The sequence below is a fragment of the Artemia sp. Qi Xiang Cuo genome, chromosome 3, assembly GCF_049724085.1.
Source record: "Artemia sp. Qi Xiang Cuo chromosome 3, ASM4972408v1, whole genome shotgun sequence".
NCBI lineage: Eukaryota > Metazoa > Arthropoda > Branchiopoda > Anostraca > Artemiidae > Artemia > Artemia sp. Qi Xiang Cuo.
In genome coordinates, this window is record NC_142796.1 from 79343246 (window position 1) to 79358691 (window position 15446).

Genomic DNA, 15446 nt, shown 5'->3' on the forward strand with positions numbered 1-15446 from the left:
CCTCCTCGCTGAATATTTCCCCCAGACAGTTCCCTCTAGAATACTCTTGACTTACTTAAGGCTTCTGCCGAGGGTTCGGCGGAGAGACGCCTCCTGGTTGGCCTATCGCTTGCCAGGCTCGCAGCTTCTTCCACCGGGATGTACGCTTGGGTGAGGAATTCATCGGCTTTGTCTTTCCACCTAGGGGGGGTGGGTCCTCTGGGTCGTTTCGATCAGTGTAGGGTGCTGTCGAAGTTGAATGCGACCCGTGCTGGGGCGTCGCGTCACATCCGAAGGAGGTGGCCGTTCCACCGAACAGGACGCTGGGCGAGCTGCGTCGAGAAAGGAGTTTGTGCCGTACGTGACAGGAGGGTCTGGCTGCTAACGAAATCAGTCCAGTGAAGTCCCTCGATTTTTCGGAGATGTTTCGTCTGTGCTACATCGACGGAGCTGAGGATAGATTTTGCAGCCGGCCACGTCTCCGCTCCATACAGCAGCACGGTGCTGACTGACGCATTGTAAATGTGCATTTTGGTAAAGCGGGTTATGTGTGGCTTTTGCTAGATGCTGCTAAGCCTCCCAACAAGTGCTGACGCTTTGGCTATTCGAGATGTAAGCTCTTTTGTGATCAAGCCATCCTTCGACAGAATAGATCCCAGGTAAGTGAAGTCTTCAACCACATCTTCTTGGTTACTTCCGATGTTTACTTCCTTTACAGTAGAATGGGACGTGGGGGGCTCAAGGAGCATAACTTTGGTTTTCTGCCAGTTGATCTTCAGTCCAACTTTCGAGGCTTCTTCTGAGAGAACCTGGAGAGCTTTGGTGACCTTTTCGACGGTGTTCTCAACTAGCCCTATGTCGTCGGCGACGTCAGTATCAAAGAGTAGCCGGTCTCCGAACTGAAGGCGATCCGTCGTGCTGGTCATAACATGGTCTATGACGCAGTTGAAAAGATCGGGAGCGGCGGCGCAACCTTGCCGGACGCCAGTCTTCACCGAAAATGTGGGACTGCGTCTTCCATTGACGCGTCTTCCATTGACTTGCACGCAGCTATCCGTATCCTCATACAGATTTTCAAAAAGTAAGCAATGTTTCTTGGGTAGGCCCGTAGATCTCAGTATCAGCCAAAATGAACGATAATCATCAGAATCGAAGGCAACCTTGAAGTTCACAAATGCAATGCACAGTTTCCGGTGGAACTCTCCCGTCTTCTTGATCAACTGGCGCATAGTGAAAATTTTCTCCGTTGTTGACCTGCCGAACGTGAATCCGGCTTGCTTGACTCTTCTTTTTCTACGCCAAAAGGTGGAACACCTGTCCGGGAGTGACATGGCGAAATGTTTACCAGGAACGGAGAGAAGCAAAACTCTCTTTACTTTCATTTATTTATCTTTTATATTTAATTTCCGGTTGTTTTTCGAATATGCCAGGAATCCCCCTCCATGGAGAATTTGTCTCGGAAGATTCCCCCCCCCCCATTGAGAGCTCTCCCTCGAAAAATGTTCAGTATATTTCCCAATAACAAAGGCTATATGTAAACTGTGGACAAATTGCATAACTTACAGACCTCCCCCCCCCCCTCGTGTAAAGTTTCCCGTGGAAAATTCACCCGGAAACGTTTGTCCCCACGGAAAATTCTCGCCGTAGGAATTCACCCCGCAGAAAATTCCCCCCAAAAAATTTCCATGTATTTCTCAATGGCAAATACTATATACAAACAAAGGGCAAATTGCATAGCTTACAGCCCTTTCCCCATGGGCTGCGAGGGGTCATGTCATCCCCAGAGGCATAGTTATTTGACCCCTCAACTATGTAGAATGAAATGGTTATGTCAGAATTTTGATTAGATTCCGCCAAGTTAGCTCTCTCCCAATCTTCTAGGAACATTGGTTTGATTCGGTCGCTTCTGAGGGCAAAAAAAAAATAACTTAACACACATCTGTCATATCTCTTCTGGCAAAAAGTGCAAAATTCCACATTTTGGTATATAGGAGTTTGAAACCTCGTAAAGAAGGTTTTCTTATATGCTGAATCTGATAGTGTAATGTTTGTTAAGATTGGTTACGGATTTTGGGATGTTTCTTATCTTTTTCGAAAATTGGGCAAATTTTCTTCGGCTCGAAGCTTTTGAAGGGTAACATTAAACTGAATGTTTTTTACATGTTTCGAATCAGCATAAAAAAAATCCATTCTTTTGATGCATCAAGTGTTATAAAAATTTCTTTTTTTAGATTTTCGATCACTATTGGGCCGAATCGCTCCTTAATTACAGTTCGTTACCACGAACTGTTTGATACATTGTCTTTGCCGGAACAAATACTGGGAATAATACCTCAGTCAAACGAGGTAGCAACTCACCTTATTTCAAATCCTAAGTGATCGCACAATAGCAAAGCACTGATTCTGCCATGTTGGGCTGCACAACAAAATTTCGGCCCGAATTGTGCCAAAATGCTAAACACAAAAATTAAAAGATATTGATTTATTGGGTATAATATTTACTATTATGTAAACAATATTTATAAAACCTCCTAGATTCATTAACTTTGTTGCCGGGTGGTGGCACAGTTACCTTTTAATATATCTGTATATCCAGCACATAGACAATGAATGACATACATAGTAATGGGTCATGAATGGATTCTCTTATATATTGATATTTTCACCTCCTATATAAAAATATTAAACTATTAGTGTTCTTCCTCTTGTGCGCAAGTCAAATTAAAGGTGTTTATTATTAGGTCTTTCAGATGAATATGGAGGGAGGATTCACCTCGCAATTCTGTTTTAATTGGAGAAATATATTGAGACCAACCGTGTAATATCTGTGCTGAAGGAGCGACTACTCCCTCTTTAGCCTACTGAGAAAATTGTAGTTTTCAACCGAAAAAGCTTATGTTTGAAATTTTAATTACTGTTAAAAAATAAACCTTTAGTGTAAATGAGGCGACTGTGTGGTTGAGTTTCCCTAATGTTTATGATAACCTTGAATATGATATAAAAAAAAGTGCAGAAAAAAAATATTCAAACGAAATTAAACAGCGATGCTAAAGCTCAGAACAAACAGAAATCGCCCTATAATCAAGCAAGCTGATGTCCTTTTCAACACTTTTTACTATTATTTGAGAAAATAACTTCCGGGGTATAGCATAAGTTTGCGCTAAATACCGGCTTATATTGCAATAATGTATTTTTCAAAAGTGGCACAAATGAAATAAATATGTACCAGGAGTAAAAGGCGATATATTTAAAATACAAGATTCTTTCCTTCTAAAGATGATTCGGGCAGAAATTAAACGTCCCCTAATTGAGTTCAAATACCGCTTCCAAGAGTCTAAAATTTTAATCAGCAAAAAGATAAATTGCATTCTAGCTTCAGTCAAACAACGACGTAGTTGTTCGAATTTCTCTAAGATAATTAGTAGCAAAAAAATGCTATGCACAACATTTCAAAAAAAGTTTAAATGGCAAAAAAACCGTGTGAATGCTTGAATCATCAAAAACATTTAAAAAAGACCTTTGGACGAGGATTCCCGTCCTGGTGCCATGTGAGCCAATGGCGAGCAGTCCTTACAGCGCAGGACGAAAGAACTGTTTTTGGAGGTGGGGTAGATGTGTTTTTTAATTTGAATCGTAAGTCTGACTTGAGAAGATCCATTGAGATAGAAGTATTAACTCTTTCATCTCGGTCACCATTATTGTCATTGAAGTGACCCGTTGCTGTACAACTAAGCATGTAAGTTCAATAAATCTATTGTCTTTCTTATCTGTGTTTATTTCATTTATATGTCTGCGTCTAGTCTAATAATAGGTAATTAGTTCGTAAGTCTCCAAGGTAAATGCTCCCAAAGGAATCTGATCTCCAGATAACCCGAGAAGAAGAGGCCACATTTTTTCATCCCTGCAAACACCAAAAGTTGTTATCGCCACGGCTTAGAAAAATGTTTCTAACCCCTGCTAGCCTATAAGAATTCGTATCTCTTAAATCAGATCTGATTGTGCCATGGAAACAAAGCTTTGAGACGTCAAAACTTATAGTTCAATAATCCTTAATTACTATCAAAACATTACATAACAAATGGCGCGAGTCGGAAATTGGAGAAAAACTTACGAACTAATTACCTATTATTAGACTAGACGCAGACATATAAATGAAATAAACACAGATAAGAAAGACAATAGATTTATTGAACTTACATGCTTAGTTGTACAGCAACGGGTCACTTCATTGACAATAATGGTGACCGAGATGAAAGAGTTAAAACTTCTATCTCAATGGATCTTCTCAAGTCAGACTTGCGATTCTAATTAAAAAACACATCTACCCCACCTCCAAACGCAGTTCTTTCGTCCTGCGCTGTAAGGACTGCTTGCCATTGGCTCACGTGGCACAAGGACGCGAATCCTCGTCCAATAGTCTCTTTTAAATGTTTTTGATGATTCAAGCATTCACACGGTTTTTTTGCCATTTAAACTTTTTTTGAAATGTTGTGCATAGCATTTTTTTGCTACTAATTATCTTAGCGAAATTCGAACGACTAGCGTCGTTGTTTGACTGAAGCTAGAATGCAATTTATATTTTTGCTGATTAAGAATTTAGAATCTTGGAAGAGGTATTTTAACTCAATTAGGGGACGTTTAATTTCTGCCCGAATCATCTTTAGAAGGAAAGAATCTTGTATTTTAAATATATCGCCTTTTACTCCTGGTACACATCACCCTTCCCATCAATTAATGACGTCCCGTCATTAGTAACTGCTCATTAGGAGTGCTTAAAATTTTTCAATTATTTTTCTTATTTTATTCTACATCCCTATCTAAAATTCATCTACAGGACTAAGATTATTTATGGTTCTAGGTTAGCTACTTAAATTTTTGCCAAGACAAAAAGAGTGAAGGACAATAATTTACAACAGAAGGGTGTAGTACACTAAGGACACGAAAGGTGATGAATAGATGTGAAGCTACATGTGTTTATTCCTAATAACTTTGACAATTCAAAAGTCCCAACAGTGAAAGAAGTCTAATGTTATCAGTGAATATGGTGAACCCAATACTGTATGTTATAAATCATTCATGTATGTATCCCAAGTGGAATTAGGTGCAATATTATCAAGTTTTTCACTTAACGTTGTGTAGATAGTATGTAGTACGTCATATAGACAGCAAAATCAAAAAAAAAACTAATGTAAAAGTAGAATAGCCCCAACTTTGTTGGAAATGTAAAAGTAATCAGTGCTAGATATATAAAAAAAAAAAAAGAAAATCCTTAGTATAGTAGCTAACCTAGAACCATAAATAATCTTAGTCCTGTAGATGAATTTTAGATAGGGATGTAGAATAAAATAAGAAAAATAATTGAAAAATTTTAAGCACTCCTAATGAGCAGTTACTAATGACGGGACGTCATTAATTGATGGGAAGGGTGATGTGTACCAGGAGCAAAAGGCGGTATATTTAAAATACAAGATTATTTAAGATACTATCAAAACATTACATAACAAATATATTCTTGAAATCGGAGAAATTAGATCCAATCCCTTGTAAAAAGTGTGCATATTTAAATACGTTTGATGTTTACTTTTAGATGAGTTTTTAATATCTGTGTGCAAAATCCTAAGCCAATATGTTCAAATGAGTGATGCCACCTGTTACAAATAAGTTAAATTAAAGAATATTGAAACAATTAAGACAGGTTAAGGAAATGTAAATAAGGTAGAAAAGACAGTAGCTATTCTAAAAAAGCTAATGATTTTGCTCGGATATGCTACTAAATGAGCAAAGAAATAAAGTGAGGTATGGCCACGTTTTTCGCCCCTTGGGTGTAACACTAAGGAACAGCCTTCGAGAAAAAATTAGGGGGTTCTAGGACGAATTCTTGATTTAAGTCAAAACATGAAAAATTACTCCTTAATCCTGACACATGATGAAAGTAAGTTGCTGGTGTGTATTATCGTTCAATTGCTTTTCGTCTTCTGACTTTTTCTTCTTGTTTGTTTCTTTTTTTTATTTGTATATGCCTGAAACTGTCCCTTACTCATTTTTTTTTTTGTCAAACAGGGATAACTATGCCATATGCCAGTGGGACCCAAATACGAGCTAAAATGTGACTCGATATCTGGGTATTGGTTTTTGTTCTATTCAATATTGTAGTTAGTGAACGGAGCAGTACCTGAACGATAATTTTGGCAGTGATCTCTTTCATCAGAGACTAGGATGAACGTTCGTGGTTGGGTTTGCCTCAGCCGGCTTAGTGCAAGAATGAGTTCCTTGTAGTAGTAGTAGTAGTAACTGAACAAATCTTAATTGACACTCTTTTTTCAGTAATACTACAGGGTCAAGATGATCCATTCTTAACAACCATGGATAATCTGCTGGTAATCTGTAGTTACAAAAAGGTTAAGATAATTGGTCTTGGTTAATATAGCATGCAGCCGACATTCCTGCGGTTTTTCCGGTTAAAACCTTTCCATGAAAACAAACTTTTTATTGATATAGTCATTTAACGTAGTGTTGTATTGCTTATTTTTGGTTCAATTCGCATTAAATATTAAATATTATATTGCGTCTTACTCAAACAGTTTACACCCACAGCAGGTACATAAATTTTTGGGATTGATACTGTAGTTATCATAGTATCAATCAAAGTATCATTAAAACTAATTAAATTAAAGTAAATTATCAAAGTATCATCGATACTATTGTTATTGTTTTGGTTTCTCAATAATAACTACACTTTTGGGAATTTTTTGGACGTATAGAAAAATGACTTTACCTCTTATATGCTTACTTCCTTTTAGAAAAGGTTTACAGGGCAACCCCCGTTTTTAATCTAATATTATTCAAACTTTTTAACAAAAAGTCACACTAACTATTTATTATAATTGCTTAGATTTTAATGATGACAGAAGAAAAGAGACTGGAACTGCTAGCAGACCAATCAATTGGCGTGAAAGGGAGTATTTCTGGCAGGGAAATTCCAGGGTTGGTTATACGAGTGGAAAAACTGACGTCGAAATCATGAAAATTGATTGGACAAACCTCTTGTATCACCAGTTTTGTGATTTACAACCAGAGGTTCTTATTGCTACAGGTAAGAAACAAAATAAATATACTCATTTAGACAGAAGATTCAAACCGAAGCATAAAGTTTTTTGGCAACTTATAATTCAAAATGATGGTATTTGGTAGTTTGTGTAGCGAATGTTACTGATGCTTGGGTTACGATACTCTATTTATGTCCGCCTCTTGAACCAAAAATAGGAATATAGGATATATATATATATATGTATATATATATATATATATATATATATATATATATATATATATATATATATATATATATATATATATATATATATATATATATATATATATATATATATATATATATATATATATATAGCTAGTTAAAAAATCAAAATTAGGATTATATTTGGAAACATAAAGTGCCAGTGGAAAATATTGTACCCATAGAAACCGTTTAAACGATAATATTTGTTTTGCTTTTCTGTATAATTTTTTTTAAAGCGTAAAATTCCTTATATGCTTTGCTAAAGCTTTGCTGTATGCTTTCCCTTATGCTCTGCTCCCTGTATTCTATCATATATATATTTTTACTAATAGTAATGATCCTTTGCCAAATGTTGAAAAAAAGCTATCCAACGGTTCTGATTAAATTTGTGCGTTTGACTTGCTGAATGGTGGCTTTTTGTTCAGCATCTAGCTATCATATACCACATTGTTCTGATCCAAAGTATTGTTTCTGGCATATTCTGTTGAAAAATGGTAAGCCTCTAAATGATTCATCTTCCTACATACCAGTCCTTCTCTTCTGTATTTTGTAAACTTTTTGAAAAGCTAATTGTTCTTGATATCAAAAACTGGTGTAAACTACCCTTCCGTCAGATTCAATTCAACTCTGGCCTAGGCTCTGCTCTTGTCCTCCATAAAGTAGCAAATGGTCTGCTTGACGCTTATTATTCTAAAGGAAGTCTAGTTGTCAGAGGATGTGATGTGCGACTGCCTTTTGATTCAGGCACTCATTCTCAGAATATGCTGGAATTGATGAAAGTGGGAGTAAATCGTGCGATTGCTAGACCTTCGAAAGATATCTACACTAGACTTGAAGTTTGTATTAGACTGTCCGGCAAGTTCAGCCGGGAGTATGTGTTAATGTAATTTTGTGTCTTCGCTTATCATTTTTCCTTCTTGTTTATTTTTCCATCTTTTTTTTCCTGTGGCGGGTTTTTGAAGTAAGTGCAATTCAAATTAGTAATATTATAATACATTATTGTAAATCCTAAGTTTTTGTTGGCCTTTGACAAAGTATATTTATCAGTCACTTCACCAAAGTCGATCAATTTTTCTCTTTCTCACATTCAAAAATGCTTAACTATTTAAGCGATTCAGTCCCATTGTAGATCATAGATATATGAGAATTAAATTTAACTTGCTGAACAAGCGTTCACGGCTAGCAATTGTCACCGCGAGAAATTTTTCTTTTTGTGGAAAGCCCGGCTTTATTGGCCAACACTGGGTATTTTTGGCTTCTTCTATCACTGATGTACGTCTAAGTTTTCTTTTTTTTTACCATTTTTCAATAATCTCTATCGTAGTGTTGGACGTGAGAAAAAAAAGTATATATTTTGAAGGGATAAAGTAAATTTCCCAGAAATTGAAAAAAAAAAGTTGCAATTGAAATTTTACTGAAAATATTGTTGTCTTGTAGGCTATTTGGTGCCGCAATGAATCTGGTTTCCGAAGTATTAAAGCCCCCTTTAGAATGATTTTGCTGCTGAAAGACTAGATAATATGTAATTTTTTAAATAGGGGGATTGAGACAGTAGATCATAAGCTAAAGTGGAATATCTAGAATCAATATGAAAATGTATAATATACCTTCCAGTACTGTGCTCTTCGTGATCTCCTTTATGTTGCTTTTGGTTACAATAGACCAATACCAATCTTTCCTTGGTGATCATTACCATGACGCCATCAGGAAGCCCTCAAATCCCCGTTTTGTTTCAATCACTGTCTTTTAACCCTTTCAGACTTGTGTAATATCTTACTACAATGGTCGCTAAACTTTTGAGCAACTTGTAAACTTTTAAGGGACGACCTTACAGCTGATAAATTTACTTTTGTGCTGCTCAATGAAGTCGAAAATAATACATTTTTTTTCTCTAAACCATACGGTTGTTTATTGTCTTTTAATATAAATGTAAAACCGAGTGACAAATTAGTAAGACTCCAGTTCATTGATTATTCTGAGATGAGTTGGCAGAGTTTGAATCAGATGATGTCAAACTTGAATCAGATTATGGCATGAGTTGGCAGAGATTGAATCAGATTGAATCAGATAGCCAATCCGAGCGCTGTTTCTAAGATTTTTTCTATTAAGCGACTTCGTTTTCTTCATTAACTTTTAAACCTATTGTTGCAGCCCGAACTTCAAAGCCTCCAAAAATTAATTCATTTCGCCAATATTTTATCTAGGACACTCGAATCCTGTACATAATCTAAGTCTAGGAGAGTTTTAACTTCCCATTTGATATCATGTTCTCAGAAGGCACTTGTCGTTTTCTTTGGGACAGAGTCCATCAACATAATGCATACAAAAGTTGTTAATACACAACCCAGTTTAAATCCTGAATCCATACTGAACTAACTTCTAACCTCACTTCCTACTTCAACCGCAGCAATATTAATTAAGTACATAGCACTACTCAGTGTAATGTAGTTATTTGGCACACCATACAAGTATAGGACCTTCACCAAAGCTTTACTACTAACTGAATCCATAAAAATGAGGACTGAAGGAGTTTGATGATTTAGCATTTCTCATATATTAATATAAGAGTGGAAATTTGACCCACAAATCTTCTTCTCTTCTTAAAACCGTACTGTTCTTTTCTTAAAAATTGTCATATGGCAATTTGTTTAAAGTGCCTCACACCAACATTATGTCTCTTCTTTACAAGTCTTTGAATCTACCTAGGTTCTGAACTTTTAAGGTTTTTCCCACAAAATTATTCGGGAGTTGTTTTTCTCTTAGTCACCACGTGTTCAAAGATACTGCCTCTATTTCTGCCAGTGCTTCCAATTTTCAAGCTTTGCCGTGAAATTAGGGAATTTTGACTTAGTTGAGATTTCTTTCAGAATTTTGAAATCTGAAATCAAGGCCGTATCCAGGGGGGGGGGGGTTACCCGGTTTGAACCCCCCCCCCCCCGAAATTTTTGACCGAGTCGAAAATAAGTTGAAAATTAGTAAAACCTAGGTAAAAATCAGTAAAATTAGTCGAAAACTGAGTCAAACATTAGTAAACCCCCCCCCCGAAAAAAAAAATCCTGGATCCGCCCTTGTCTGAAATATCCCATGATTCTTAGGATTTTTTTTTTATTTTTTGCTGCCTTCAGCAAAAATTCAGGATTTAGGGACAAATTAGACTGTAGAAAACCAACACATCATTTGACATTCTAGTGCCTGATGCATATTTTGTCATTTTAATCTGTCATGAGAAATCGCCATTGGAATAAGCTAACATTAGTATATAGCAACAATTACCGTGATTTTGCACTGACCTAGATGTAGGCTAGTAAGATCTTAGCATCCTACTTAACCTAACAAAACAAATGACAAGTGGCTTGCAAAACAAATGATATACTAGGTATGTCCTTTCATGTTGGTATTGGTGATATTACCGTGAAAATGCAAGCAGCGCAAAATGTTTTGAAAGTTGAGAGTAAAAAATGCTATCCTCTGCTGGATAATATTTTCTCAGAGAAATGCCATGGACTCGTTTTCAGTCGTCTGACAACCGTGACAGTGTTCTTCGCTAGCAGAGGTAGGTTTTTCAGCAAGAGTTATGAAACTTTGGAGCCTGATTTTAGGATTTCAGGCAGGATTTTTTTTGCAAAAGCCGAAGGGAATTCAGATGAGCCTTTCATTGGTGACTAGGTATATTAATTGGGAACTTTCAGGAAATGATAAGGGAGATGATCAAAAAGGGAATACGGATTTTTGAGTAATTTTGACTGACCTTATTTCAAAAAGCTAGCTGTACTAAAAATTTAGTTCTATTCAGCTTTATAGCGCTATGATGAGAAAACGGTTGAGATGGCTATGATGCGTTCTGGGAATGAAGAATGACAGATTGCCCAAGATTGTCCTTTTTGGCCAACCATCTTGAGCCAAATGAAAAGTAGGTTGTTCTTGAATTGGGTGGAAGAGGTTGTAAGGAAGGATTTACGGGAAATTGGAACTTATTGGGAGAGATTAAAGAGGGAGGCTTTAAATAGATGGGATTATGGAGGAGCGTGTTTAGCTGTGTTGGCCTCAGGTGGATTAGTGCTGCAGTGAGTTGTTAGTAGTAGTGGTATTTTGAGTGCCTTAATGTGGCGGAAATCGTAGCTTCGTAATCAAAAAGGAGAGTACAGATTAAATATACTTACACATATTCCTACAATTCAAGGTAGACATTTTAAGCAACTTTGATAGGCGCAACACTAAATTATGGGAGAATCATAATCGGATCTTCTTCTGAAAAAATTCAGAGGAAGTAGTGTGGCCTGGTGTAGCCATAATTGGCTACGTCTCTGAAAAAGCTTCTTAATTCCTCTTTATGTTTTCATGTGAGCCACTCATCTGTTTTTAGGTGAGCCATTCAGTTAAAAATTAATTAATTTCATAAAAAAAAGAAAAGGTAAATCTGACGAAGAAGATGTCGAAGTTCTGATATGATAAATCAATTAAAGTATATTGCTGGTTAAATCTCTACATTTTCTGTACACATGTCAGGAGCTTAAGTTTTTAATATGTTCTAAATTCTAGTATAATAACAATCATTGTCGGATCTTCTTCTGAAAAAATTCAGAGGAAGTAGTGTGGGCTGGTGTAGCCATAATTGGCTACATCTCTGAAAAAGCTTCTTAATTCCTCTTTATGTTTGCATGTGGGCCACTCATTAAGATACACTTGTCAATTAAGTGTTAATTCAAAGAATTAAGATCTACATTGTGCATTACTTGTCTCTGATTGAAGTATATTTTCTAAAGCTGTATTTGTGTTATGGTGCTTCCGACTGCTCAAGTTATCTTCTTTTTTTTGTTCGATACTGAAGATTTTGTTTCATTTTTCGATGCTATTCTTCATTTTTAGGGGGACATGGGGTCGTAATGAAAGTAAAGAACCACATACTTAGTTTCTACCAGATGCTTATCGGTGTTTCGACTTTTTCGTCTTGTAATCGGTTCATATCTTTCTTATGTGAACCCATCTGTTAAGTTGTATTTTATTGCATTTGACTTGTATATGTATAACTTTGATCGCACGTAAAAGTCACTTTTAAATTGCAACATATGTACTAGAAAAACTTCTCTAGAAAGCTATTATTGAAGGACCATATATTGTGGCATTTCCAATATTCTACTTGATTTCGCTTTACCTTTGTTCCCGGATAATACTTCCCTTTCATTTTTTGCTACAGCAAGCCTTCTTTAAAAACTACGTATCGTTATAATAGACCATTTACAAGGCTGAATCTGTCAGTTATATTAAAAGGCATTACAAATGAAATCTATTTCATCATATAAATACGAATAGTCATCCAAATTTAAGGCTTTTTTCATCAACGATTAGATTTTGGAGTTTCAATTCTCCTGGAGAAATACAGTTTGTATTCTTGAACTGACATTCTTATGGACATAACACAACCAACCGTCTTGATATTTGTATTTAACCAAAAGAGAAATATCTACATACAAATAAATTAAATCTTTCAGACAAACCCAAAACCAAAATGTTGAACTTACGAGGAATAAAGAAAGAATTAGTTTCAATTCAGTATTCTTAAAGTATCTATGAGAAGTAACATACAATAATGCTTAATAATATAGGGAGTAGTAATAATTATACTAATAAAAGAGAAAACAGCACAGGAGCAGCAAACTACTTACCGTATCCTTTTTTCTTTATATTGACTAAGGTTTTTAAGATTTGTCACGTTCTTTTCCAAGTTATTCAATGATTTAATTGTTTTAATAATAATGTAGGATATAAATAAGACGATTTAGAAGTTTCATTATATGAATTTAAAAAATCAGCATCATGCCCAAGATTATTGAAAAACAACAACAAATTATTAAGGATTGACAGTATAATGTATATATCGGTATTCATTCCTGACAGTCTTAATAATTTTGGATTTATTTAAGTTAAAAAAGAAGAAACGTTTAAAATGTGTTTTGTTTTCAGTAAAGTGCAAATTACTACTGCAACACCTCTTTGTGATAGTTTCTGCTTGTTTTGAGTCTAAGTCACAAACGCAAGCAGCCACAGTCGCAAATAGTCGCAGAAGCAGTAGTAATACCAATAGCATAAGTAGTAGTTGTAGCAGAAGTAGTGGTAGAAGTAGTCCTGAAAGGTTCAATTTCATGCCCTCATCCGTTCCCGAGATATTACTGATACACCCTTTTTACAACTTGTATGCGTATAATATGTTTTGAATTTTTTTTCGACATACCTCCCAACATCCCCTGAAATTTTCAAATGAATGTCCTTAGCTATTACAGATATATAGTAGATACGTAATTTTAAAATCCAAATTTAGTTGAACATCCCTCTGAACATGCCCTGAATACCTCCAGTTATAATGCCTTTATTCGTTCCTAAGATATCACAAATACGTTCTTATGACAAACTTGGATGGTCATAGTAATTTTTATTTAGTTAAATATTTCTAATAACACGCTCTGAAATTTTAAACATACCAAACGTAACAGACTACCAAAAGGGCGTATTGGCAATATCTCAGGAACAACTGAGGGTATTAAGTTGAAACTTTCAGGGCATGTTGAGGGGGTTCCTCAACTAATAAAAAAAACACTATGTGTATATTGTGTATACTACTACTAATACCGCTACTTGTAGTAGTACTGCTACTGCTGCTGCTACTAGTATTACTATTATTAAGGCTAATGGTAATAAGGTGAAACTTTAGGTGGATATTGGTGGTGGATAAACTTTGGATAAACTTTAGGTGGAAACTTTAGGTGGAAAAATTAGGTGGATATTGGGTTAACCGAAACAAGCTATTTGCATGCAGCCGATCAATAGAGCGTATCAGTAATCATGGTCGTAGGGAAGGGGGGGGGCAGGGCAGCTGCCCCCTCCCTAGAACTCCAAATTTAGGCTAGATATTAACAAGAACTGTTAATATGACATGAACGTGTTGCTGCTCTCAAACCTACCAGCTAACACTGAAAGACATCTATACAAAATTACTTTTGATTTCTTAAGACATAACAATATCTGCGAGTAGTTCACATAGATGGTAGCAAGACTTATTCCTGACCCATCACCCCCTGCAGATTGAAAATCGTCATGAAGCCAAAAGGAGACCAAAGTTGACTCCAGAAGGCTTGGCATTTTAAGAAGAAGAAGAACTTTTCGTATGTTGGAATTTTTTGTTGGATGTTACCTGGTAGATGGTTAAAAAAGCTGGAAATAAACAGAAATTTCCAAATATCGATTTCGATATCAACATTTACGTTTCGATCTTCAATATTCATTTTCGTTCTCATACATAGATAGGAGACTGGCCCACGATCGGCTGATTTTGACTTGTTTAATTCTCTATGAATTGATTCAAGCGATAAGAAGTTGCTGAGCATGCCAGAGCAAAAGTAACTCATTCAATACCATCCTTGAAAAAGACAATTAGAAATACTCCGCCATTTTTCTACCTGGATGCCTCTCTATCCAAGTGGTCAAAAGTGCCAAACCTGGACCACCCCGGCACTTGTTCGGCCGTCTCTGGCTTACGTTTTGCCACCGGACAAAAGAAAAAGAAAAGTGACCAGGGGAACATTAAAGCTTGTTTTCGGCTATAAAATTAAGAAAGAATATGGTCAGCATAAAAAACTACAAAATGAATATCATTAAAGTTTAAAAAAAAAACTAAAGAGTATTAATTTCAAATTATACATTGAATGATCAACACCAAAAGTAAGCCGCTACGCTAATCTTGGTGTTCTACCTGTCAGTGGTGGCAGTTTTATTTCAATTTCTGTCTTTAAGACACTATCCATCTCGTCAGTTAGCGCAAAGTCTCTTGCTCTAGTCTCCTTCCAAAAGTGGACCTTAAGTTCTTCAGTTGCTACTTTTTGATAATGACAATATTGTGAACAAAATTCCCTTTCTTGCTCTTCAGCTCAATCAGAATGTAATCACCAGCCTTGACTTTCTCAGTGTCAAATTAGAAGTTGCTGGTTGGGGGCTCGTCTTCAATGTCTATGCTGGGGTCTGAAGAGTGAATGTATACAGGATCATCTACGTCAGAATCGTCACTCTAACTGTAACTCTTGTTGCGAGAGACACGCCTTTTGCTTTTTAGTCTTTTCACTTGTCTGACTTTCTTCCGTTCCAGGACTAAGGCTTTTTGACAGATACAGTTTTTATCCTA

The 15446-nt window shown here is 36.1% G+C and overlaps 1 protein-coding gene across 5 annotated transcripts in view; it reads left to right on the forward strand.

The window, feature by feature from the left end:
• The window catches only part of LOC148954581 (protein-lysine N-methyltransferase EEF2KMT), a 100349-nt gene that overhangs the window by 54843 nt on the left and 30060 nt on the right, over nt 1–15446 (forward strand). For all 5 annotated transcript variants that reach the window (XR_016141534.1, XR_016141536.1, XR_016141535.1 and 2 more), the window contains exon 5: nt 6872–7072. Coding sequence is in view for 2 of the 5 variants with exons in the window: in XM_089086613.1 (XP_088942739.1) it covers nt 6872–7072 (201 nt within the window). In the remaining 3 variants the exon portion in view is untranslated. The remainder of the gene's footprint in view (nt 1–6871; nt 7073–15446) is intronic.